This window comes from Cygnus olor, chromosome 1, assembly GCF_009769625.2.
Source record: "Cygnus olor isolate bCygOlo1 chromosome 1, bCygOlo1.pri.v2, whole genome shotgun sequence".
NCBI classification, from domain to species: Eukaryota; Metazoa; Chordata; class Aves; order Anseriformes; family Anatidae; genus Cygnus; species Cygnus olor.
This window is the reverse complement of record NC_049169.1, coordinates 15394694-15420879: the sequence shown is the minus strand read 5'-3', so window position 1 is coordinate 15420879 and position 26186 is coordinate 15394694. Positions and strand designations below refer to the sequence as shown.

Here is a 26186-nt window from a genome sequence, read left to right as displayed (position 1 = left end):
ACGCGGAGGGGGCGGGGGGGGGGGCATGGAGAGGGGGGGGGCGGCACCGGGGCTCCGTTACCGGGGGGGGCCCGGGTGGAGGGGTGGAGGGGGGGTGGTGCCGCGGTGGCTGACGGGATGGCGGCGGGGGAGCGGGGCATGCTGGGAGTTGTAGTGCCGGGCATCCCGCGCATGCGCGATGAGGGAGGGGGAGGTGGGAGTGGGGCTGGCCGCCATGTTGGGGGGATCTGTGAGGGGAAGGGGTGGCGGCAGGGTCCTGGCAGGGGGCTCAGGGCCAGGAGAAGGGGCAGCGGGCACGGCCTGGGGCACAGCGGGTCCCTTCTGCGCTGTGCGGGTGCCCGAGCGCCGGCACAGGCTACCCGCAGGGGCTGTGGGGTCTCCTCCTTGGAGACCTTCAGAAGCCGCCTGGACGCGGTCCTGGGCAGCCTGCTCTGGGTGTCCCTGCTTGGGCAGGGGTTGGAGCAGCTGGCCTCCAGAGGGCCCTGCCAGCCTCACCTTGCTCTGACAAAACCTGACCCTGTGCCTTCTTGGGGAAGGATAAAAAGTAAAAATGAGGCAGCGTGTCCTGTTCAGGAGCCCTGCCTGGCAGCCTAGGGGGATGGTGTCCTGGTACGCTGGGCTTCTAACAAATTAAATAAATCTGAAACTGCACTGGGCTCTGCCAGCTGCTGACTGACCTGTGTTTTACTCTGGAAGTGGTAAATGCCTTATGATTGGAGCTATCCTGTAAGCAGGTTTATAAAAACTTAACATGGCTTGATGGAACAGGGGACCTCCAGTATGTACTAAAGCTTCATAGGAAGAGCGCCCTGCCCCAGAGACTACTTTCTGGATTTCTATAAATTTAGGGTTTTGAAAATACTATGCAAAGAATGTGTATAGCACTGAAGGAATATACAAATAATGAAATCCCAGGCTATAGGGCTGAAAAGGCCCTCCAGCCTCAAGTGCTCAAGGCCCTTCGGTACCTCAATCTCGTAGTACCTCCTAACTAAGGCTGGGACAACTCCAAACACTCCGGACTGGTGAGCATCCCACTTTAAGTCCTCAGGATGGGGACCTTGTGTCCCTACAGAAAACTTTCTCCGGTATCTTTATAGCCCTAGCTTCACAAAACAGCCTTTTAAGCCTCTCGTTTCTTGTCTTATCTCCAAAAGGTGGAGAGAACAGGTTTGGCATTTGTTTCTTTTGTTTGTTGAGAGGCAGAGCCAAGGAGAAACAGGCACCGATCTGTGCAAAGCACATTTCCACAGCATACAAATTCACAAAGAGAAGAAGTTTAAAAAAATGCAGATGCATATAGTATTTTTTCAGTATGCACAACTTTATTTTCTAGTTAATGAATACAATTACTTTCAAAATGCCACTTTTTAAAAGGGTAATAAAGTTAAAATGCATCTCCAAATGTAGTACCTGATACGCAAAGACAAAATAATAATACTCAAAATGCATACAAAAAAAGTCACTTCTTCATTCCACTGAGGGGAAAAAAAAATCAGTACCTTTAGTTGCATTACTTGTGGTTGTTTGAATTAGTACAAAATTGGGTAGAATTTTAGCTTCAATGCAAAATTGTTTTGGTATCCTTCATTTTGATGGATAATTAGATAGAAACTCACATACTCCTTCCCCTCTGAAAAAGGTGTATGAATGCCTGCTGCGTGATGCCTGTTACCAGTCTGTGTAAATGTAGGCTTTTTGTGGAACACAATTATTCAGGAAAGGTTGAGTGCAATTATACCTTGAAGAAATACACAAGCCAAGAATGAGAGTAAGTGCATTGCATCATGTATTAACACAACTGATTCCAGCTGAAATGTCATGTTTGGACAGAACAAGAGTGTCAAAATTTTTATTTTATTTTTCTAAATACCTACGTGGACAAGAACGGGAGAAGGTTCAACAGATAAGGCCACATTTTTGTCAAGAATCTATGCTCAAACTTCACAGTGCAAATGTTCTTTTGAGGGGAAAAATAATCCCTGCTATAATTTTTATACCATCTTTTCCATAGCATGTGTTCTGCATAAAAACTAGCCGGAAGCTCTTTTATAAATCCCAGGTAGAATATTTTCATTTTGCTTTTTCCATAAAGCGTGCAGCCTCTGAGAAACACGCTACCGGCCTTGCCCTTCGCTGCTGTGTGCCGCAGACCCCGGCGGTAGTGCTTTATATTCGGGTTAGTATAAACTGGGGCCACGGCCTGACGCTAAAGTTCTGTCAGTAACGTCACAGAAGTGGTGCTGCCAAACGGAAGGGCAGAGAATGAGGAGGGGTTGTGCTAAAGGCACGCGTGGTTAAATCCCAGTCTGAGCCTAAGCATTGCTAACGTAGAAACCTAGGTTTTTGCTGGCTTGGACTGCAATGCCAGTACCTTTCAGGTTCAAACCTCTGGTGCATTTGAAATGAGAAACTTCACTGTCATGAAGACTGAAGCTTTTGCCTTAATTAGGGAATAAAGATGTCAGGTTGATGCTGTTAACCACTGAGTAAGGATCCCATCCAACTGATTGAATTTTATAGGACTCTTTTTTTTCCCCACTGATTTTAATGGAGTTCACTCAGGTCTTAAGGGCAGAATAATTTATTTAGTGCTTAGCTTTTCACCTGAGACTTTCCACTAACTTTACTGGCAGCAAAAAAAATCTCAGTGCAGTGAGATACGGGAAAATTTCTCTGATGGAATCAAATAAGGAGACTCAAGTATGTGAATGTACTGAAGCTATTTAGCCAAAATTGTGAATTTTAAATATTAGAGAGCCTTTATACTGGACATTTCATATACTTTTGCTATTATATATTCCCTCACCATGCAGTTCTTTTTTTCCATTAAAAAATATAGTGCTAAAATATTTAAGGTAGTAGTCCATTTTCCATCAAAACACACTTCTTTTTCATGAAAATTAAGAACATTGACTTATTGCATATCTATTTTATATACTCCTAAAACAAGGAGTAAAGTTGTGCAGTTCAACTCCTTTATCTTTTGAAAATTATTGCACTTGTGCATTATGGACTGTCAAATGCCTAGACATTTCCTGCAAAAGAACAGCAGCAGTCTGATGTAGAATATTAAAAGAAAAAATACGCTATATAAAAATAGAACTATTCATTAAACTAATTAATTTCCTATATTTAATTAAAAAAAAAAAGCACTCTATAGTAGGTCACATTCTGACTCTTACTTGCATTCAGTAGCAGCCTGTTGTACGGATTCCGTTACGATTTTTATTAATCTAACCCAGGTCAGAATCTGCCTATTGATGAAAGGTATGTAAACTAGCCAAAATAATCTGCTGTGGATACTTCATTTTAGGGATGATCATTAATAGTAGTGCATGATCTGCTACGGTGGGATTAATACAAAGCTAATAAACCCACATCCAAATGTCTTTACTATTGAAACTTGCTCTGTTTAAAGTTTTTAGTAGTTCAGTGCAGTTTTCTGTTCGTGTGGCTGTTCCACCTGTCACCTGCTCTCCAATCAGCTATCCAACAACCTGTAGCAATTTACGGAATTGCTTGGAAAGAACACTGTAGATAAATTTTTCAGGAAGGTGACACAAATCTTCTAGAATTGCCAAAACTTGGCCAGCTAGAACTCCTGCCCTCTCGCTAGGCATTGTACAAAGACACGACAAAAGGCCTGCAATCCAAAGATCTTGGTCTCTTCAACTCCCCTGGGCGGAGCGCAACGCAGCTTTTCTTCCTGTACACACAGATGTAGCAGTGTAATGCACCTTTTGCCTGACTACTCCCCGAACTGAGTACATCTTTCATAACAGTCTTCTGATTTTTTATCAAGATATCATACTGAAAAGTGCTCGCTGAATCAAGGTCCAGAATATTTCAGGGATAACGTTAGCTAAAATTTGGAGATTTCTAGAGATCTGTATCATTCAGACTAAGAATCAGGGTTTTCTTCAAGTGCCACGATTGGTTTCATTGCAGAAAATGCGTATATAATACCGGTGCATAAATATTGCTGTGAATTCACAGGTAAGAAAGTCCCAGCAGTCCCTCTTCAGGAAGCCAGTCTGCGCATAGCCTAGTGAAAAGGTTTTGAAAAGATGGAGAGAAACAAGCCATGGTTAGTTCTGAGTATGCACCACCTGGAAAAATACAATGTTTGTCTGTGTGTTAACTACACAAACACTAAGTGCAGCCTGGGCTCATTGACAGTACAGAGAAAGTAACAGTGACTCGTGTCTGCACCAGACAGATCAGTCTGGAAGTTGCAGGTCTGAAGACACCTGGCTACCACCTGCAAAAACTGGCCATAAAGGTGAAGGACAGAAGCCTCTCAGAACAATGTCTGACCTTGGATTGGTGTTTTTGAGCCTGGCTTCTTTTTCATATTTAATGACAGTAATATAAATATCTAAGCAATTCTCTGAATAGAAATCAGAATTCAAGTCTTTTGGCCTGCCATGTAAAAGTGCTTCTTTTACAGAACCGTGGTGTCTTTCTAGCTGTTTAAATCCTTCCTTCCTTTCTGCACCGTGACTTACAGAGGAGAGAAAAGTGCTTCTCTGCACAATAAACCGGTGATTAGGGCGCTCACTGGAGAGGTGGTATTTATTTATATTAGTGATAGAGTAACATTTGGGTTTCTTGCAATATTCATAATAATGCCTCCCCCCCTCAAAAAAAAAAAAAGGCAGGGGAAGAGGTATGGGGGGAGGATGAGGGTTTAATCAGGAGTACCAACTACCACAGCCTACTGAAAAAGCCTAACAGCATGGCTCAGTACTACAAAGGAATAAAACCAACAGTATTCTCTAAATAATAGACACATGCAGATCTAAAGAGCATACCTCTTCCTGAACATCAAGCTCGTCATCAGGCCGGGTTGTTTCTGTGAATTCTATAGGTTCTTTAGACTCCTGCATAAGTGAAATCTTGGCAGAAAGAAAGAAACACGATGAGTTATACATTGTCCATATCACTGAAGTAGATTTGTTATTCTGAAGTATCTTAATACAACTTCCACAACAGACTTACAAGTCTGTTGTTTCCTGTTCCTTGACAAAGCTGTTGCTTTAGTTTAGCTGAGAGGAACTTACATGTTGGAAGCTGTCCAATTTATTGGATTCTTACTTTTTTGTCCTACGGCTCTATGTCTAGTTTTCAAATGTGCCATGCTGTAGCAGAAATTGCCAGAATGAACGCTAGGTGATGGAAGGAAGGGAAATGTGCTACTAAATATCCTTACCTTCTCAAATATGGGATCCTGGTTGTCACTGCATGTCATTTGATTCCTTATATAGAGCACAGCATCATGAACAGTCAAGAAGAATATGTCTTTTCTGACAATGTCATCAAAGAAGGCACTCCGTTCCAGCTGAGATATAAGGTTGTCTGAATTTAAAAAACAGAAGTCACAGCAGGTTAATTTGAAGTAATTGAATAAATAAATATCAAAATACTTGGCTGCAATTATCAGAAATCAAACATATAGCCAAATAAATCATTATCAACAGCTATTTCTTGGCTTTTACTTTCTATGTTTCCTTTAAACCCCACCATTCTTTGTGTCCTAGAACAGCCACCATGATTATCAGTGTGATAATTCACAATTTTATTAGAAAAAATGCTTCCACAGACACATCTAGAGATCCCTTCTCAACTTCACTTCATTCTTTGCATGAGTGATAGTAGAAAAATTTAAAAAGTTTACCTTGATATGAAGCAAAGTATACTCTCACATCAATTCTCTCAAACTCTCTAATTATCTACAAAAAAAAAGTTTACAACAAAAACATGAATAAGCAAAGTCTGTAAGGACAAAATACATATATATGTATATATGTCAATGAATGTAATGTATAGACGCACACGTGCACACATACTTTTAATTTGTTTCTGAGTGTCTTCATTCAAAATTTCATGTTTTGTTTATTCATAGCAAAAAAAGGAACTGCTAAACTTTGCTGTACTTAAAGATCTATTAGTTAAGTACCTGGTTGCTGAAGTGACCAGTCTTTGACTATGTCAGTAGAACTATCCATTTTACACACACACAAATTGCTGCCTATTGTTAAGGTTCTAATTCTGTTCTCATAATATAAAAAATCTTGTCTCTTAAGTGAGAACCATGTGGATCTGAGCAACCTTCCTTTCCCTCAAGTATCAGTGATACAATACAGTCTTTCATTGGCACATGCTTTTAATTTTTTTTTTAATTTTTTTTTTTTTACAGATTTTCCCTCATGCTGTGCACCAGATGGACCTGTTCTTGGATGAAAAAGCTGCATATGGAAAGAGTTGTCTCTGTGGAACCCATAATCTCATTTGTCTCGGAAGCTGGAACTGAATCAAAAGTAGGGCTGAAGCAAGTCGCGCTGCATTCCTGTATTTCAGTTGGTTAAAATGTTAAACGGTGGGAGACTGGATTCTACCCCTGGCTTCCTGATGGTAGGCAAGTCTCTCCAAAGAGCATTTTCAGAGGCGATTGCTAATTGTATTCACTTCTGTTTAGTGATAATCTAGAATCGTGGTAATCTAAGATCTGTTTTGTAGATAAGATGAACAGTCCCATCTGCAACTTGGAGTTAGTGAAAGCAGTTGTCTGAACATAGAAAGTATAATAAAAGCCTAAAGACGAAACAATCTGGTCCTATAGGTTTGTAACTGGGCACCAAAAATAATGGAGACATTTGGCCGATTAAGGCTTTACCTCATTTCCCTCTCCCTAAGCTGGGAACATTATCTCCTTATGACCTCAGTATGATGTGTGAAGATGAACTAAAGTTGATGAAGTGCTCTGATGTTAGCCGCAGAAAATCCTATTAAAAATGAATCATTCTTCCTTCCTTCATAATTCAAGTAATATGGAATAAATAAATCTCGTGGCTAAAGACTGAAAATGATGATAAGACAAAATATTTACTACCTCTGTGTTGAGTGAGCATCGTCCTATACCCATATTAAAGCAGGAGGCATGTGGAAAGAAAATATGGAACTAAAATGTCATAATGTATGCACACAAAGGGGCCCCATTATCCAGTTCTAATTTTAGAGTACTTGACTATGCAACCTCTACAATGTTCTTTTCATGCATTTTTGGATCTTTTTTTCCACCTAAAATATGCACACACCAATATTCTATCTGTGGCTATGTAAGTTTTAAAGGTATTTTTTCAACAACATTACCTTCACCTAACAGCTCTTGATTTACATACTGCTGGCTAGATTCATTTCATTGAAACACCAGAAAAAATGTCCTTACCGTTTTTATTGATCTCACAGCTACAATATCCAAGAAGGTTACTGCTCCAAAATCAAGAATGAGACTGTGGATCGGCACCTTGGGGATGTTTACTTTGACTGGCAGATCTGAATTCCAGTCCACCTGGATCTCTACTTCTTTGGTGGGAACTTGAAGATCTTCATTGTCTTCAGGTTCCTCATCAGTCTCAAAAGCTTCATTAGTTATGCCAGGATCACTGATGATGCCATTCTAATGTGCAGATAATATATGGAATATATCATTTAACCATGGAAAAATGTTTGGATCTACTTCCCTGTGATAACTTTTGCTTCAGGAATAAGACCAATATTGCATCCAAGAACTTAAGGAAGAACAAAATGGAGTAAATAATTTCCTCTTCCTTTATGCAGTATATTTCCTTTCCTCGTTTTTTCTTTGTTAACAGAGCATCTTCCTACAAAAAAGGCCACTATCAAAAAAACAATAAAAATCTCAGAGCTACTTCTTCCCTCAAAAGCTTTATTTCTAGGAGATATTTAAGACCAGTATCTTGAATTTGAATCCAACTTTGAATTAGGTTTACCACATATGATAACATGGCAAAATGACTAGGTCAAAAGTTGGAATGTCACATAACTGAGCATTTAACTGCACCACGAAGTGGAATATATGCAGAAATATCGCATCCTGCACTGAAAGCACTGGCAATGGAATACCTGTTCCTAACTTCCCACACTGGAGATTTAATTGGTTACCTGTACATGTCCACTCCTGCAAGCATTTAATTCTTGAAACGTACATTCTGTACTCAGAGGATATGGAAGACCAGCCAACTGGTACAGCTCACCTGTGCACAGGAAGCTGGATAATTGTGCCATGTACACATGAAAGAGCCAGCAATTTTACTGTACAATCAGGAGAGGGACTCTGTCAGGGAGTGTAGTGATAGGACAAGGGGTAATGGTTTTAAACTAATATAGGATAGATTTAGATTAGACCTTAGGAAGAAATTCTTTATTATGAGGGTGGTGAGGCACTGGCACAGGTTGCCCAGAGAAGCTGTGGATGCCGCATCCCTGGAGGTGTTCAAGGCCAGGCTGGATGGGGCTTTGAGCAACCTGGTCTGGTGGGAGGTGTCCCTGCCCATGGCAGGGGGTTGGAACTGGGTGGTTTTTAAGGTCCCTTCCAACCCAAACCACGCTGTGATTCTGTAATTCAAACTGAGTTCCACTGCAGTTAACGCTACGACTTTCACAGCTGCCTGAATCTTGAGGTCTTTGGCAACAGGATACTGTTCTGCTAGACACCCTGCAGATCCCAGACTTCCTATCATAGTAGTCAGTCACACTTTTCATCTCTATTTTAAAGATGAGTACAGAGGAGCTCAAAATTAAGGCTAAAGTAATAAGCTCTAATAGTAATCCTTTGAGAAGAAAAAAAAAAGAATTACCTTAGTAGCTTTCAATTTCCCCTTCTTGATTAGCTTTTGTATCTTCCTTAGTGCTTTCAGTCTCTTATTATATACCTTGACTGCATCAAATCCCACCTACAGGAAAAGGATCAAGACACCAAAATGATTTAATTTCACCTAGATATAATTCTAAGGAAAACCCAAAGCCAATTAAATTGCATCCAAAACCATCACATATCACTTACTGTGGATTTGAGGCTACTTTTCAGTCCATCAATGTTAGCATAAAAAATTGGACTTGAAAACTTGAGGATCTTCACACCTTCTGGTTCTACAACCTGTTGTTAAAGAATATAAGGTCGAGCAGCAACAACCATATTTTGGCTGCTAAGAAGCAGTTCAGCTACATAACTAATTCAGTAAAAATGGGCTATCTTTGCTGATCATTGAGGTCATTCAGTTTTTAGATGCTCACAGCCCAGCATGCAATATGGACCATATGGATCAAGATGAAGAATTTAACGTTGCAACTTGTTATCTTCAAGCACTCCACTTCCAAAATCAAGTTGTCAACAATCTGCAAGGTACAACTTTGTCCTACACTGGCTTGCAGACTGAAGGGAAACAACTCAGCAATGACTTACATTTTTGTAGTCCTTGACCTTCCTGTATATGTCTGTGCCTGGAATGTTTCCAAAGCCACCCCATGAAGGACTAACAGAAACAAGAAGACAGTGAAGGTAAATATCATAGCTAGGCTTTTTACTCTGAAAAAAAATATTGATCACGTTTCTCCATTTTAATTCAACAGAAACAATATATTTACATTATCTTCAGATTACCTGAAGCTTTTTCTCCAACCCCTTTTCTCTGAATTTGGGTCAAAACCAAACCCAAAATGTTTTGTAGTCTCCACATACGTTTTTAACAGCTGAAGAAGTTTGCAAAGCCTTACTTCCCTTTCTTACTTTGATTTCACAAATCTGAGTTGAATTTGTGGATATTTTTTGAGGATCTTAAAATTCTTCTTTTTAACAATTGTGAATTATTAGATTTTACAATCTCCTACTCTATGACAGCTTTTGGAAGGCTATTTTATGCATTTGCTGACAGTGCAACTAACCTTTGGTATTGCTGGCAACCCTACTGTATGGACTCCAGGCTGGAGGAAAGGAGTTATGTTGTATTTTCAGATAAAAGATCAAGAAAATGTAACAAGATGGCCAAATGAGATTCTGCAAAGTCAGCTTTTCTCACCATTCCACTACCACGTGTTCTTAGAGCAGAAACAAATCAGACACAAACATGAGATTTTGTCTTATTCTCATGCTTTGTCTTCCCCTTTTCCCATAGGCGTACACTCAGCCTTGTACAAGTAATGACTGAAAAGGTTATTGGCATGTGCAATGTACTGTAGTATGATTATATGCTAAGACTGACTATAATGATTAATTCATTACAGAAGCTGTTTATATATCTTTTAAAATTTGATTTAGAATATTCCTTTCCCTTTTCAGAATACAGCTATGTGGATGCAGAAATAATATATGGCTAAATACCACCAAAGTACACAACATGATACAGAATAGATACTGATAACATAATGCAGCCCCTCACGTCACTGTAATTTTAACTGATAGCACACAAACAGTGTTTTGTTCTAAAGAGTAGATTTTTCCACTTCGAAATCTTTGTAAACTCAAGCAGATTTTCTGCCACAAATCATCTTGCTTTTCAGCATATTGTCTCTTTCATGGTATAACACTAACAATTATTTCTGATCCTGTGTTACTTACAACTGAACTCTCAGCACAACTGTCAGCAATCCAAACAAAAGGCCAGCAAGCAATCCCAAATCAAGTCCCAGAATGATGGATGCTACACATGTAAAAACCCAGATCATCTGGAGAGGAAATAACGAAATCTCTTAATTATATATAGTACTCCTAGTCACTCTAAAGAATCACTACATCAGACAATAAGAGTAGCAGAAGAATTTAATGTTGGAAATGATTGTAGCACACTGGCAATTAACTGACTTCCATATAAAAGTATTCATTTTCCTCCAAAATACTTCTAAACATGTATTTCATTAGGCATATCTAGCTTTTAGGAAATTAAAAATCAGAAATAATATTTTTCCTGTGAGGTAAAACACTGTAAGGTGCCCCACCTATAGACATATACACAGAGAAGGGGGCTCCTCAGTGATGTCCAGGAACCAGAACTGTTCCAAAGAGAGGTTAGCAGGTTGCCATTAGCAGGTCGATGACACTCTAAAAGTTTCTGCTGAATGTTCAGGCAGAACAGTTGAAGTGGGCTCCTCAGTTCCTCCTTGCATCACTGCCCAGGCAGAACATGCAGCGGACCCAGTCCTACTAAAAGCTGAGTGCCCCCACTTCTCACTCAAGTGAGTGGGATCTTTTATCTATCGAGAGGACTAATGAATGATTGACTAAATAAATTCAGACCTACCAAAAGCAGATACTACTCAGACACCCACTGTAAAATCTGTGTGTAGTAGGATCTGCACACGGAACATACATTCCATGCAATGGCCTCTTGCCCTAACAGCTACAAAGGGCTTGTTCCACATAAATCCCAGTGGGAGATACGAGCATGTACCCTGAGATAAGGTTACAGTGTTTTTTAAGAAGAGCATATTCATACATCCCTTAGTACACCAAATGAATCCACTTTCTAGCTTGGATTAGTCTTGCTACAGCAAGAAAATGTACTTTGTAAGGACTATCTGAGATTATCCAGGCAAATGGGAAACTAATGTGATAACAACATAAGCATATATGCACGAATTAAGAAAACTTCAGCTTTTCTGGCCCATCTAAATTTTGCAGAAGATCAAAGCAGAATGGTAAAGGTGACCACAGGCCATCAGGCCATCTTTATTCTGATTTTCAAGCCATCTCAATACAAGATTACTGTAGACTATGGTAATTGCTGCAAAGGAGTCATCGCTGCACAGGCACCTTTACTGTGGGGTATATGGAATAAAGAAGATAATATTATGTAAAACTCTAAAAAAATGGGAAATTTTCACCTGACCTCATGACACTTACCTTTTGAGGATGCACACAAAACTGGTTTGCTATAGCAAATCTAAACTAAAGATTTTTCTGATGGTAACCCTACAAAATTCTGTTGATGTGGTAGTTAAGAGAAACTTGGATGGCACCAAAAGGAAAAAAAAAACAACAACAACAACAAAAACATACAAAAACATTAGGGAGAGAAGGAAAAATGAGTTGACTTACAGCATCCACTTTATTCTGTCTCCACAGACGGGGAACATCAAACACTTGCATGAACATCCCTTTCAAGTTAGCTATGACTACAGCTGCCAACACAGACTGCAAAGAAAACCAGTGTAAAAGCACTATTCAAAAGCAGAGATGCTTATTAAGATATTTTAATCTTCTGTTTTCCGTTTACAAAGTGTATATCATTACGCAGTGTAAAACCAGCACCTCGTCTGGTCTCAATCACCACAATTTCAAACAGGGCTATTAATTCTGTCCATCAAAGCTGAGCATTCAGATCTGATCAGTGCTGGTGGCAGGGTACAAATACAGTACCTTTTGTAAGGGCTCTAGCAATTTCCCCAGGGCAACAATGGCAATCAAAACAATCCCGGCTGAGATTATACCAGCAACCTGCAGAGGACACAGTGTTTATAGAAGATGAGCATGTTAAGATTATATCTTATGTTTCTAGGATTACAAAGTAGTTGTTTCTAGGATACGCAAGTAGTTGCACATTACATTTCTTTAGGAACAAGGAGACCTGCCAAAATGCCGCTGTGTTTAGGCATACATGGGCAATCATTACACACTTCAGCTAACTCAGAGGGAATTCAATTAAGCAGGTAGTGCAAACAACCGCACGCAAGGTAGTAGCTCTTGAGGGGGCTGAGTTGCATAGAGAGATGAAAGGAGCTGAGTCTGTGTGGCAGCTGGAAAAGGGGCTGCTGGATAACCTGTACTTCTCCACTGTTAAATAAGTGTGTAGCTGTAGTCCTGTGAAACCGGGGAGCACCATACAGAATGTGAGAAAGACGGCACATGGGCAGATACAGCAGGGCTGCTCAGGCCAGCACTCAGGGAGCTTAGGTATCTCACAGAGGATACTTAAGGATGGGAGAGGATTTTGTCCTGCATGCTGAATTTCTACTAGGACAAACTCAATCCTTTAATTCGTAATGAAATTCTGGGGAATTAGGCTGGAAGGATTTTGGACCCTAATGTAAATCTGTATATGTGAAACTTGATTGCCCTCTTCTGGCAGAGCTACAAAAATGATGCAGTACCCACACACAAGCTGCTAGCTGAGATACCTGTGGCATTTTATGTGACACAACCATTTCAGGACCACTTTCATCCCCATAGAATATTAAACTCACCTGTGCGCACTACTAGTAAGAAGAGGTCATTACCTGAGTCTTTCCACCAGTACTTTCTTGGACTGCAGTCCGTGAAAGAGCAGTCGTTGCAACAAAACAAGAAAAGGCACCAGAAAAAATGTTGCTGATCCCAAAGGCAATAAATTCCTGAAAGGTAATTGGATGATGCTGTAAATACAGATTCCTGAAGGTGATTTTGCAATGGAGAGTGACAACAGTTTTTACAATAGTTTATAAAGTAGGTAGCACTGAAATATTGAGAAGAGTCTGGATTAGTAATAGCTGTTAAGTTTACTCTTGTGCCAGGGTAACTATATGTGTTTAGAAACCAATGCAATGAAGTTGGTGTACCCTTTCTAATGTGGGCATACCTGTCTTAAAATAAAGACTTTTACAGCTTTTTTTCCATCAATGCTGTCAAAATTAACATTTCTAACAATTACATGGGTATAATTGCATCAACAAATGGGACTAGTATAAATTTAACTCCTGAATATCATCATCTAAACAAAAAATTTTAATCAGTGCAACAGTCTGAGTTTAGACACGGCTTTAATTAATGCAAAGCATGGTATTATTAGTGGAACTAATCAGGAGCTTTGCAAAAAAAACACAGTTTCACTGAAAACTTCTAATTTGCTGAGCCAGAAGTTTTTCACTCTGAACATCCCAATGAACTCACGCTGAGTCCCAGGCAGCGTTCTCATAATTTTGCCCCAGGGTCACAGATGCTGGCACCTACTGATGCTGGTTGTTCTGCTCAAGTGACAAGGACCCTGGGAGCTTTATGTCCTGGGATCTGGGCCATTCCTCAGCTGGGAAATGAGGCATTTGGGAGCTGCCTGCAATCCCATATAATTGACAGAAACATTGTTTTTATCAAGCTGACAGAGTCATAGGAGCTTTCCACTCACTGTGAATGTTTAAAAATATAATTTAAAATTTGATTTTGACTTTTTTTTCTTCTCCAAAATGAAGTTTCCTGTAAGCTTTTAATTAAGCTGTAACTACAAGAGCAGGATTACAAAGCCATGTTCTTTAACAGAACAAACCAAGATGAGTCCTGCCTGCTCCTGTGTAACAGCTGTGTTCTGCAGGAAAATGCTGGAAATGCAATTCCTAGTGTTCTTAGATCTTAATGATCTGTGAATCTATGAAGACAAAATAAACACTACCAGATAATAGTATTGGACTGTCCTTCAAAATGATTTTACTACCTGCTTTTATGATACTATTTTAAATTCTCCGGTTCAAGTAAACTATTTGCCCGTCATTATGACTGCATTTAGCCTTTGATATGCGTAAAATTCATAGAATCAGTACTGGAAAGAATGCACTTTGCTTTTATGGGCAATAATTCTACTACTATAATATTTAATTAGTATCTTTGAAGCACATCAGTGCTGGAAGAACAGCATATTCAATGAAAGAACAGCATAAACAGCACTTCCAGGAGTATGCATTATTCATTCACATGTATTAAACTGAAAGTTAATGCATTTTAGGCACCTTTAAATCACAGTGTTACCAGATATGAACTTTGTGTGTTATAAAGTGACCAGCATGTTCAGAAATAGAATTTTGTTACATTCTGCAGAACATTAGTTCCAAAAACAAACTTCACATAACCCATTAGCACTGAAATAAAGAAGGACTCATTAAATAAAGTGCTCAGCTTATCTATTTATTGCAGTGAATGTGTTTTCCCATAGTTCAAAAAAATTCAAAATTAGCATAGATGCAGGACAAGGAGGCTTTCCGACATGTTTCTCCTGTGCCCATGGGCACATAACCATTTACGAAGACACTAGATGGCTGCAAGAATCATGTACAAGCTTGGCAATGAATATAGCTTGAGCAACTTTCTAACTACATGCCTTTAAAAAGCAATGGTTAAAGCAACTCAATTGCTTGATGTAGGTGTTTTTCATGTTCATACACTCGTAGGCATTTACTTTTGTGAAGCTGCAAGACTTGCTGTACGGTTACAAGTGTATTCATATTGACATAACTAGTGTCATGCTGAGAAGCACATCAATTTATTCTGTAGGAATAAAATCACACCTTAACTGAAAAAGTTCAAGCCTAGATAAAGCTGTCTGGAGCAGCTTCTTAGCCGGGCATTGCCTTCACCCCCAGTCAAAACTCACGTCAAAATCTCTCTTATGAGCAGAAATGGAAGGGAGGTTACTCAAGCTGGCCATGTCAATGCTATATCACCAGAAAACTCCTGTGTACAGTGCTTAGCTTTAACTACCCTTACAGACCTACTACACTCCCAAAAGTGATATGGGAGCAATTAGGATGAAGTGCAGACACTGAAGATAGAGCTAATCTGGCTCATCTTTGTGAGGTAAATTTGTTGGGTAATATATGGCCATTGCAGATTCTTTTTTTTTTTTTTTCCCAGCAATTAGAAGAATGTTTCCCATTAGACTTTAACTTTTGTCTGAAAACAAACAAACACAAAAACGAAAACAAAAACAAAAAAACATTTCTTTCATTTGGATACATAAATCATTGTGAAGCAGAAATTACGCTCCCTGTGTTTGTGAACAATTTTGGTTATACGTACCTGGTTTCCATCAATAGCATAGTCATACTTGGTTGCATATACTTTCCCCACAGATACAGCAATAGCATAGGCAACAATAGCGATGGAAAAGGAGGCTGCTATCATCTGGGAAAACAGGCTGACATCTGGAGGTTCGGGAGGCAAAAATCTAGCATTTAGAAAATACGTTAGTATTATCGACTTTGACCAAATTCTGTTCTGAACTAGAGCTGTCAAGGAGTTTGAGGTGGAGGCACACAGGTTGCTTATAATATGAAGTGTAATGTTTCAAGTTAATAAAAAGGTGGAAACAGCCCACTGACATCCAGAACATGCTTATCTAGCTCACCATAGCCCAAATCCTGATTCTATTAGTCAGCGACAAAGCTCCCATTGTTCTCAGCATAACTGAGATTTGGCCTTGTGATAGCAAAGTGAAAAAGTATATTTCTGAAGAGCTGAATAAAGGATATATTGAATAATATGATGAATTACATAAATATGTTAATGACACCGTACTGTTGTTAACATATTTCAACGGAAGACCTCAAAAACATTTTATCCCCTACTGTGTTTCCACAAATTTTAATTAATCAAGGCCTGAATACCAAATGGAATGTGAAGGTTACTACTGTGAAATGCTCTGAATCTTTCAAGTGAAAGTCTCTACCAGTGTAATCCTCAAAATCCTTGCTCCTATGACTATGTAAGTGACAATATTGACTGTGATAACAGCCTGAGTATGAACCGTAGTTGAATAACTCAGTTGTATAGAAATTAAATCTATAGAGAATGAGAATTTCATCATTTAAAACCCTTTAATTTATTTTTTATATTTTCCTTAGGCATATATTCACTTCAGGAACATGAAATAATTAATTCTCCGATGAACTTCATGAATCAGGTAAACGTTCCTAAACCCATTTTACAGATGAAGAAAAGCTACGCAACATAATTAGGCAGCATAACTGACAGAGTCAGAAGTAGAACTCATGACATCTCCAGCTCTGACTTCTGAAATCAGGTTACAGCTCTCAATCTCTCTTTCACATCTTTTATCTTACCACTGTCATTTTTAGCCAATTAAAATGATACCTATGTCCCAGAAAACAAAGGCACTCACCCTCTTGGGATGCTCTTAACAATGCCTGCATTGTATTTTTTTTCCAAGTCGGCAGCATATGAAATGCCAGTGGCTACTATTGTCTGTAATCAAATGAAACAACAGTTTCAATACTTAAAAAAGCCTCTTGTCTTCTTGTAGCCCGCCCCATCTATTTTACCTGGTACCGGTTTTGTTATGCTTCTTTGCTTACCACAATAACTTCTATTGGAATCGGTATAGGAATCTTGTGTTTGAATCGATCATTTATTTCTTTAACTACCATGCAGACAAAAATGGTGAGGAGTCCGGCAATAAGATCTGCAATGTTGGTGGTACCAATTCTTTCAAACGTTTCAATAAGAGTCTGAAAAATAAAAATGAAAACACGTGCACGTGAAGGATGTGAAAACACTCATGAGATGATCTAGGCACATAGGGTTCCGGAGGAGGCCAAGAGCTGCTCCCTCCTGTGCTCTGGCCTGGAGGAGCTTGAGGTTAACTCTGTCTGATGTACTATCGAGCTGCTGCAGAATCAGTGACTGGATTTCATGGTGTATTTAATGGAATAATTGTCTACATGGGGTTTCTGCATCCTGATTTTTAGAAAATTAATGCTTAGTAACAAGAGCTAAAGCCCTGCCTGTGTTTTACACCACCCTGTTCTTAGAGCAAGGTTGGGAAAACCTGCAGCTTACTCACTTTCCAAGCAGCAAGAGAGATTCTCATCTTTCTATTCAAATGACAGCTAGCAGCCCCACGGGCAAAATTCTGCTCCGCTATATGGCCGGTACATACAGCCTGTAGGTTACAAATTTCCTATTGCCACTGCTGACATCCAGACAGAGAGTATGACAGTGTAGATCCTGCCAGGCTGTGGAGAGTCCTGCGCTTCAGAAAAGCAGATGCAAAATCTCACCTTGCGGTGCATTAACCCTGCTCCCACCAGAAGTCAGTCCCAGGCTAGAGGACCCTCACAGCTGGACCAAAATAGGCAGCTCCCTCATCTACCCTTCCTATGTCCTTGCTTGGTCCTATTGTTTATAGCAAACTACAGTCCGTGTAACTGACATTTATGGTTGTACAGTGTTTATACAAACACGACAAAAGTATCACTTCTGAGTGTACAGAGAAAACAGGAAGGGCTGATAAGAGAAAAGCCACCTATCGGTGGCTTTCCTATCTCCTCTCTCCTCCTCCTAGGTATTGGGGTAATTCTCATTTGTCCCTTGTCTCCAGGAAAATTTGATTATTCCATACCCAGTGAAGAATGATGTGATATAAAAGAGGTTTGAAACAGACTTCTTGCCTCCAGGTTAGCTCCTGAAATTCTAGGCTGTTAGCTTAAAGGCAAAGGGAGGGTTGCAGCAGCAGTACCACTACTACCCTCCTGAAAAGACTCTTGGTTTGAAATAAAACACCTAAGTGCTTAACCAGCAATGTTTTCTAAGCTAAAGAAGAAACTTTTCTGAAGCACTGAATCAGATGCCATTCTCTGGGAACTGAAGACATTTCTTGCCTGGTGTACTGCTTACCCCAAATCCCATTCTTACTTACCACATGTGCCACTGCCACATTTTACAGGGGAACAAGAGGCTCCTGACTTGGAGTTGTGAATTCTGCCAATGTCAGATGCTCAGTGTTGCAATTTGTTAACCACCACTTCTGAAGCAGGTCCGAGACTGGCTGAAGCTGATGCAGCAAGTCTCTGGTTGAGCAGACCAGAAATCACAATTTCTTTGCTCTGCACACATCTGCAAACACCTTCACCTGGCTCACCTGCTAGAGTGCAGAAGCTTTGAGCTTTAACCTAAAGAGTCAGCAGTCCACTTAGGCTTGCAGGAGCTGGAAGACCCATTTAATTCCTTTTCAAAAGTACCTTCTACTAGCTGAACCACCCTTCAATAATCATAAAAAACAGAGGGAATAACCTGCTGGATCAATTAGTCCATCACCAGGCTCTGAGGTTTATTGCATAGTACTGTGTCTTATCTAATTTTCCATGCCCCAAGGGAAAGAATTTTCATTAACATTAGGCCCACAAAATGTCTTTTTTTTTTTTCAAATATTCCACCTGATTTTTTTTTCTAAATTTTACCTTGCTGTTTGTAGTTATATTCATCCTATTTTTGGTACTATAGATGCCTAACATATTTTTGCTGGTCTGGTTATCTGAATTGACACACAAAAAACGTAAGTAAATTTTTTTCTAGAGCAGCCTCTTTTAGAAATCTATAATTTTAATGTAAAGTGCTATGGAAGACCTAAAATGCTATGATGTTGAACAGTTTCATGCTGAAGTCAGTGACAAAACTCTCAATAATTTCTCCGGGGAAGGAGACTATTCTGTAATAAGAGAACCTCTAGGAATTCAGTATTTCTGTAATCCAGCCAAGACATTTCTCCATTTGATCATTTCCTCTAAGATCAACAAATGGAGTTGTGACAGCAACGTTTAGCCTCAGCTTAGCTAACCAGCAGGTACCTGGCCACAGGATGTGAATCCACATCCTTCAGTAGATATTCACAGGAATGGAGAAAGATGCCCTTGACCAGGATGACTGACTGCTTTAAGAGTAAGGAGGCTTGGGACCAGTTAGTTTTGGGAGCTTCACAGTGAGCCAGGAGGGAAGGGATGGGAGGGAAACAGTCTCCAGAAGTGATAACCCAAAGAAAAATGTTTTTCTGGATAACTACTTTCAAACTTTATAAGAAAAACTGCTCTGCCTGAAAAAGACTTCAATATAGCAATTAGCCTTTTATGGTCCGGGAAAACAAGAAAGCAGCGACTGAGAGCCCCTCGGCTGTACAAGACCACCTGCAGATCTTCCTGACAGTGAGAATTAAAGAGATGCTCTATAAATATAAACCGTATATGGATCACTCCTGTATGAAATGGTAGCAGAAGGTAAACAATTATGCAAAAATTCTGGCATAAAACCAAAACAAATTAGAAGGGCATACTCACGTATATTATGGAAAGGACACCATTATAGTTTTTAGTTGAAACATTTAGGACTATTTTCAGTTGCGACACAAACACTTGAAAAGCAGCTGCAGTTGTGAATCCCCCAACTAGTGGATCTGCAAGGTACCTCACAATGAAACCAATCTGAAGGACTCCAAATATTACCTGGAAAAATCATGAAGAGTAATAGCTTGCTAAGCAATAACAAAGGCACACTTTTATTCGGTGGTTTCTTATGCTTTGCTCTTTTCTCTTTTTTGACAGTCTTAGGACCATTTTCCCCCATCGCAGACTAATGTAGCTTAATATCATGCCATCCAGTGAAATAAAGGAGACCTGAAGAGCTTTGTGAAAGGATGCTCCAGGATATGTACCATTAGCACTGAGTTTCGTGCAGGTCTCATGGTCTGCAATCACAACGCTATCCTTCTGTTGTCAGCGCTCCCAGCCATGCCACAACAAACTCTGCCCAGGATAAGAAGAATAATCCCCAAAAAGCTCTTCAGAGTTTGAGATGACTTTCCTTCATTTTTGTGTTTTACTACAGGAAAAAGGCTTATTGCCCTAGTAGGTATTTCCATTCTGCATGTTTTCCCATTAACACTAAAATACCAACTTTGTGTTTTCAAGACAACTATTTTACCTGTAAAATTCCAACCAGAAATGTGAGGGTGCTAGCAATCAGCACTCTCTGTGCATCTCTGGATTCCGTGTCTATCAGCGTCCCAGTACCATTAATCCCTGTAGCATTACTGCCATCTATGAGAAAATTATCATCGGGGGCCATGCTCAATACGACAGATCCCACCATCAAACTGACGACAGGGAATGGACCTGTAATGACAAACAGAACGTGCTGAAGTTTAATATGCATTCAAAAGAAGCACTTATCAGACTAGACAAGCAAATTCTAGATCAGAAAATCCATTTAATAGTTTAACTGGGGTACATTACTTAGCTGTAGTAGTTGTAGTAGAGGGCCAGAAGCCACTGGCACTCCAAACATGGCACAGAGATACAATTCCTTCCTTAAATAACTTTTGTTATACATAGACATGCAGTTTCATCCTTTGCTTAAACCAATTAGGCTGTACCAAGGCCAAAAGCTGTGACATCTTCCAACCACCTCCCTTGCATCTGCACCAGCAGCTCTGTGGCCCACCACCAGATAAAAGGGATCACTTATCCAGCTGAAAACAATGTTATCATTTACTTCTTTTTGGTAACGGTTAGTTTTCAGCTGAATGAATGAACTGATGTACATCACCACATAGCTGCACGGTCAGGAATCCCAGTGCAATGGTGGTGGCAAGAACATGCACCCAGGGGTAGGATTGTCCTTTCTGGCGGTAGTTTGGTATTACATTGGCTAAAGATGACTGAAACTGTAATTGGGGCAAGATACAGAGATAGTAAATGATCATTATATCAGCAAAACACAATCTAAAAGCAATCAAATTTGTTGCAGTTTTTACTAGAATTATGCAGAAAAGGAAAATGTCACAAAATGTCTTGAAAGAAGCTAAGTTAACTTTACAGATTTCTTAGATTTTCTTAATGAATAAGCATATTGAAGAAAGTATAAAATGGAGTGGAAAATGCAGACAGTAGGGGTGTCAACATAAGTAGAGGTAAGTGCTCAGGGCTGGAGAGAAAATGTGAGCTGGTAGGTAGGGTAAGAAGACAGAAAACAGAAAGAACACACATAAGTACTTGACGCCACAGAGAAGAAAGTTGGTGAAAAAGCATAATACCAGGTCAAAGCTTTGTAAGGGAAAAACAATCTAGTGTTAGGAGGTGTGAACAAGGTAAGACTGTATTTGTTGGAGTGGAGAAACAGAAATTTCAGTGATCAAGCTGTAACATGAATTTTAAATATGTGAACTGACAGGGAAAATATATACATTTTAGAGAAAGTATTCAGAAAGAATCAACAAGTTTTACCCATAGCCTTGATGTGAGGACCTAGAGCGAGGCTGGAGTAGACACAGGTTCTGGGTCTCCGCGACAGGCAAGAAGGTGATATTGGCCACAGTGATCAAAGAAGGATGTAGCAAGGAAGGCTTGGGGAGAAGACTAAAAGACCTGTTTTAGCCATCTTGAGCTTTAGGTGATAGACAAAATGTCTGTTCTTATTGCCTGCTGAGGCAGGCTTTATCTTGTAATTTCTTGCATAGAGTGTAGCCAAAGACAAAATTTAAACTTCAGCATAAATGCAAGTGAAAGGCATGCATAGGAACAAGTGACGTTAGCTATTATGCACAGCTGCCTGTACAGAGAAGAAATAAGTCTTAAGTCCCCCAAACCCACAAATATTAATATTCGTCATAACCAATATGGTTCAAAAAGTAGCCATCGTATGAAAGACTGATGTTCGCAATAAGGTTTAACATTTTGTAATAGTTAATTTACTGTAACTTCAACACATGCAGTTACCAACTGAGATGTGCCTTGATGTTCCCAGGAAAAAGTATGTCAGGATGGGGAAAAAGGCAGAATAGAGACCGTATCCAACAGGAACTGCCACCAGCAAAGCATATGCCAAACCTGAAATGATACACGATCAAAATTTCATATTTAAAATCACTCAAACTACTGTCCTGTCTAGAGTAGACTTTCAAAAAGATTTACTCCTTTTATCTGGATACAAATTAGAATGTTTTGTCTGTAAATATGTTGCAGGCCCATATGTGAGTACCAGTGACTGTAAATGATTGTATATCCCACACTGCTAGTTGGATGAGTAACTACTGAAAGATGTTCCTATACCTGTATAGGTAGCATAAAACACACGCTCAAATAAGAAGTTTAAGCAGAGGAACGCTGTTGCAAGACTGAATGGTCTACCCTTTGAGAGAAAAGAGGTCTTCTTGAAGTGCTCAAGTTACAGACAGAATTTTCAAGCATAAACTCTGAATTACTGCACTACCAATATGATTCAGGATGCTCACCCTTCTGAAAATCAAACCATTCTTTGACAGGTATCAGTTTATAATTGTAAGTACCAAAAGTAAATCACCCAAACTGGGGAGTTTTGATCCTTACCATCTTCTCACCTCATATACTCATGCAACTTGTCAAATCCAACACAGAATGAAAACAAAACAAAACTAAATGGAAAGGAAAAAGTTGCTTTCAGTATCATGCCCTGGTTAGCTCCCACGGCAGACTGTAGTATTCTGCACTGACACCACAAAAAGCCACCAAAACTATTGAAGACCTGGTCACACTGCTATGACTGGTGAGAGGACTGCAAGTGGCACTCAGCTGCTGGGAGTTAGGGACTTCAGGCACTTTAGGATCCCAGAAGAATTTTTTGGCAACCATTTTGGCCGGTTTTCCCAGTATCCCATGATTTGGAATTTCATAACTGTTATATACATACATTTAATTACATCCCGTGCAAATCTAACATGGTTAAATTTGTACTCATTTGTGTTTTGTTTTTTAATGTACTTTTTAATACACAGAGAGGCGGGAAACCAGACAGTATATTTCAGAAATCAGTTCTACAAGTGGAATCTAATTATGAGAAAATGAGGCGCCACCCTAAAATGTATATGAGGGGGTTACAGTGAGAGCATAATAGCTGTAATAAGTCATATCGAAGGCCCATCTAGCACAATTCACCTTGAAAAGGAAGGATAGTCCTGTGATTGAGGCACCACCTTCTGCAGAGATCTTCCAGCTCTGCATGACCGTGGACAAGTCACTTCCCTGTTCCTCAGGTCTCTCTGCCTGGGGCAGGCATTTGTACCACTCCTTTCTGCAGTCCGTGCCTTCCTAGCACGCTCCAAGGGAAGAGACAGTAGGGAATATTTGTGGCTAATTGGGAAAGAGGCAAAGTACCTTCTTTGTTCCCAGTGTGGTCTCTCTAATCTTTACCACCTTGTGTAAGCACCTTATTTCCATTGAAGGAAAACGTTTTGGTTGACACAGCTAACTTCACCTCCCCCAGTCCTGAAAAATCGTGAGGGTAGTGGAAGAACAGCATGGAGGTGAAAGAAATGAATGTGCTGGCTCACTTCAGGATTACAGCTAGCCTCATCTCTGAAAAGGGGACCTTATCAGCTGCCTCAGGCACATGAATGGTCCTCCCCTTTAAGCACTTCTTTACTAGCATTGTTTCATTAATTTCTGCTTATTTCTGCCACTTTTCTATTTATTCATCTGCTGAATGTTTTCCTCATAAGCCATGTACCATAAATATCCATCAAGATTATCATTTTTTTAAAAATGTGAATACAACACCACCTCCTTGAGGACTGTTTTCTGCAGATACTAAAACAATCCTGCGGGCAAAATTTTAAAGGAAAGTTGATATCAAGATTGCATTATTTTGGGGGGAATAACTCGATTTTTTTGTAAGCAGTTGCAGAAGAACTATAGGTTCAGATAATTAAGAAACAGAAATAAGACTGCAGGACCTATCTGATCCATTGCAATGTAATTAAAACTATTTAAATATCAAAAATAATACTCTTTGAATAAAAAGATGAAAAAAAAAGCTAACTATAACTCAATAGCACATCAAAGGAAATATAAATCTCCTAGCCAAGCAGAGAAAAAAAAGATAAATTTAAAAACATCAATTATTTATCGCCAAATAATACCTAATATCTAGTATTAAATAACAAGCCTCTGATTTGTAATTCCATCTGCAAAATATCATTGTGCTCGGCCAGAAACATCCCAGAAAGCAGAGGACCGGTGTGCCTGGGTTTACCTTGCAGGGTAGCGACGAGGCCGGTGCTGACCCCCGAGATGATATCGCTGACCAGCCATTCCTTCACGCGGTAGTTCGGCAGCCACTCCAGGATGGGCAGGAAGGACTTAGTGATCTGAAAGGCCCTTTTTCTCGAACAGCTGCAAGAAAACGAGTTATTAACATACAGCATGGGGCTGCAGTCAGAAGACAAATGAGAAAGTCCTGTCAGAAAGCAGCTGAAGAAGCCCTGACAGAAAGCAGTCACGAAAGTCCTGACAGGAAGCAGTCAAGTAAGCTTCAGCAGAAAGCAACCAAGAAAGTCCTGACAGAAGGCAGACAAGGAAGCCCTGACAGAAAGCAACCAAGAAAGTCCTGACAGAAAGCAACCAAGGAAGATTGGACAGAAAGCAACCAAGGAAGATTGGACAGAAAGCAACCAAGAAAGTCCTGACAGAAAGCAACCAAGGAAGATCGGACAGAAAGCAATCAAGGAAGCCCTGACAGAAAGCAACCAAGGAAGGTCCGACAGAAAGCAACCAAGGAAGGTCCGACAGAAACTGACAGAAAACCGGGATTTATAGACGTTTCAAGAGGCAGAGATGTTTCCTTGGGCACCCTCCCGCTGCCCAAAATGCCACCTCCTGAAGGAAGCCCCCCCACGTGTAACCGCGTCCGAGCTCTTCGCAGGGAGGAGAAGCCCCGACGTGCAGCCAGACTCCGCAGGGGCCGCTTCACCCCTCGCCACCAGCCGCCACCTCGCCGCTCCTTGGCGGTGCCAGGAGCCCGCGGGGGCCTCGGGAGGGGGGCGGCTCCCGTCCCCGTGCGGTCCCCGTGCCGGGAACCCCCCCGGCACCCACCTGCAGGCTGCCTGCGCCCGCTCGCGGAGCGTGGGCGGCAGCGGCGGGCGCCGCTCGTTCTCCTCCTGGAAGCCCGCCTCGCTGTAGATGGGCCGCGCCACCACGTAGTGGCTGAGCTCCGCCAGCGGCTCCGCCGCCCGCTCGCCCGCTGCCATGGCCCCGCCTGAGGTGGCAGGCGGCGAGCGGAGCCCGCTCCCCGCTCCGGCACCCCCTGGCGGCCCCGCTCGGTCCCGGGCTGGGCTGGGCTGGGCTGGGCTGGGCTCGGCCCCGCGGCGCGGCGCTGTCCGCGTCCTGAAGCGGCGGGGCCCCACCTGAGCCGCTGCATTTATACGGCCCGGCCGCGGTTATTTATGGGGAAACATCGACAGCCGGCTCCGGGCTGGCCCGGGAGACGCCTCCAACCACCCCCAGGCTCCTTCGCAAGCCCTGCCCCGGGCCGGCCGCTCCCCAGAGCGACCCTCCCAGCCCCGCGGCCCTTCCCCACCCCCGGCCCCTCTCTCGTCCCCTCGAGGGGCTGCATTTCCAAGTAGGGGCGTTGTGTGTGGGGGGAATTCCTCCGCGTGTGTGGAGCCGGGCTCTGGGCACATGCACAGAGCCTGCTGACAGCTGCCCTGTGTCTCCCAGGTGAAAAATCTTGTCCCCCCCTCCTTCAGCCATCACCTTCCCTGAGGGCTAGCTCCTTGGGGGTGGTGGCCCTCAGCCATCTGCTCAAGGACACAGAGTGCTTGTCCCTCACTGTTAAGACAAGCCTGAGGGGACGAGACAGATCCGGCTGCTCCGCTCATTGCTCGGCCTACCTGGGAACCTCCTCTGAGCTTCCTGACCCCAAAATCCCGTGATCGAACCCTTGGAGGTTGATTCCACGCGGAGGTACGAGCTCCAAACAAACCAAGCCATTCGCAAACAGGAGGCTGAAGGCAGGAGGCTGGAGACGGGAGCATCGAGCAGCAGATCTG

General features: G+C 41.2%; 1 protein-coding gene across 4 annotated transcripts; it reads right to left on the bottom strand.

Moving 5' to 3' along the window:
* Positions 1-81: 81 nt before the first annotated feature.
* SLC26A4 (solute carrier family 26 member 4) lies at positions 82-25461 on the bottom strand. 4 transcript variants are annotated; one of them, XM_040544725.1, is made up of 20 exons: positions 25231-25461; positions 24392-24531; positions 22102-22212; positions 20309-20499; positions 19666-19830; positions 16912-17064; positions 16719-16801; positions 15617-15764; positions 13075-13188; positions 12218-12295; positions 11897-11992; positions 10421-10527; positions 9269-9338; positions 8870-8962; positions 8664-8759; positions 7232-7462; positions 5681-5735; positions 5216-5361; positions 4818-4901; positions 82-4048 (listed from the first exon to the last, which is right to left on the bottom strand). In XM_040544725.1, the coding sequence occupies exons 1-20, from the start codon at positions 25383-25385 to the stop codon at positions 4025-4027; spliced, it is 2340 nt and encodes a 779-aa protein (XP_040400659.1). In that variant the 5' UTR covers positions 25386-25461; the 3' UTR covers positions 82-4024. The 4 variants fall into 4 exon arrangements, 3 of the variants coding, with proteins under 3 accessions (XP_040400659.1, XP_040400658.1, XP_040400657.1); XM_040544724.1 differs by lacking the exons at positions 24392-24531; positions 25231-25461 and adding exons at positions 21610-21741; positions 23296-23573; XM_040544723.1 differs by lacking the exon at positions 25231-25461 and having other exon boundaries at positions 21610-22212; positions 24392-24490.
* Between the last annotated feature and the right edge of the window lie 725 nt (positions 25462-26186).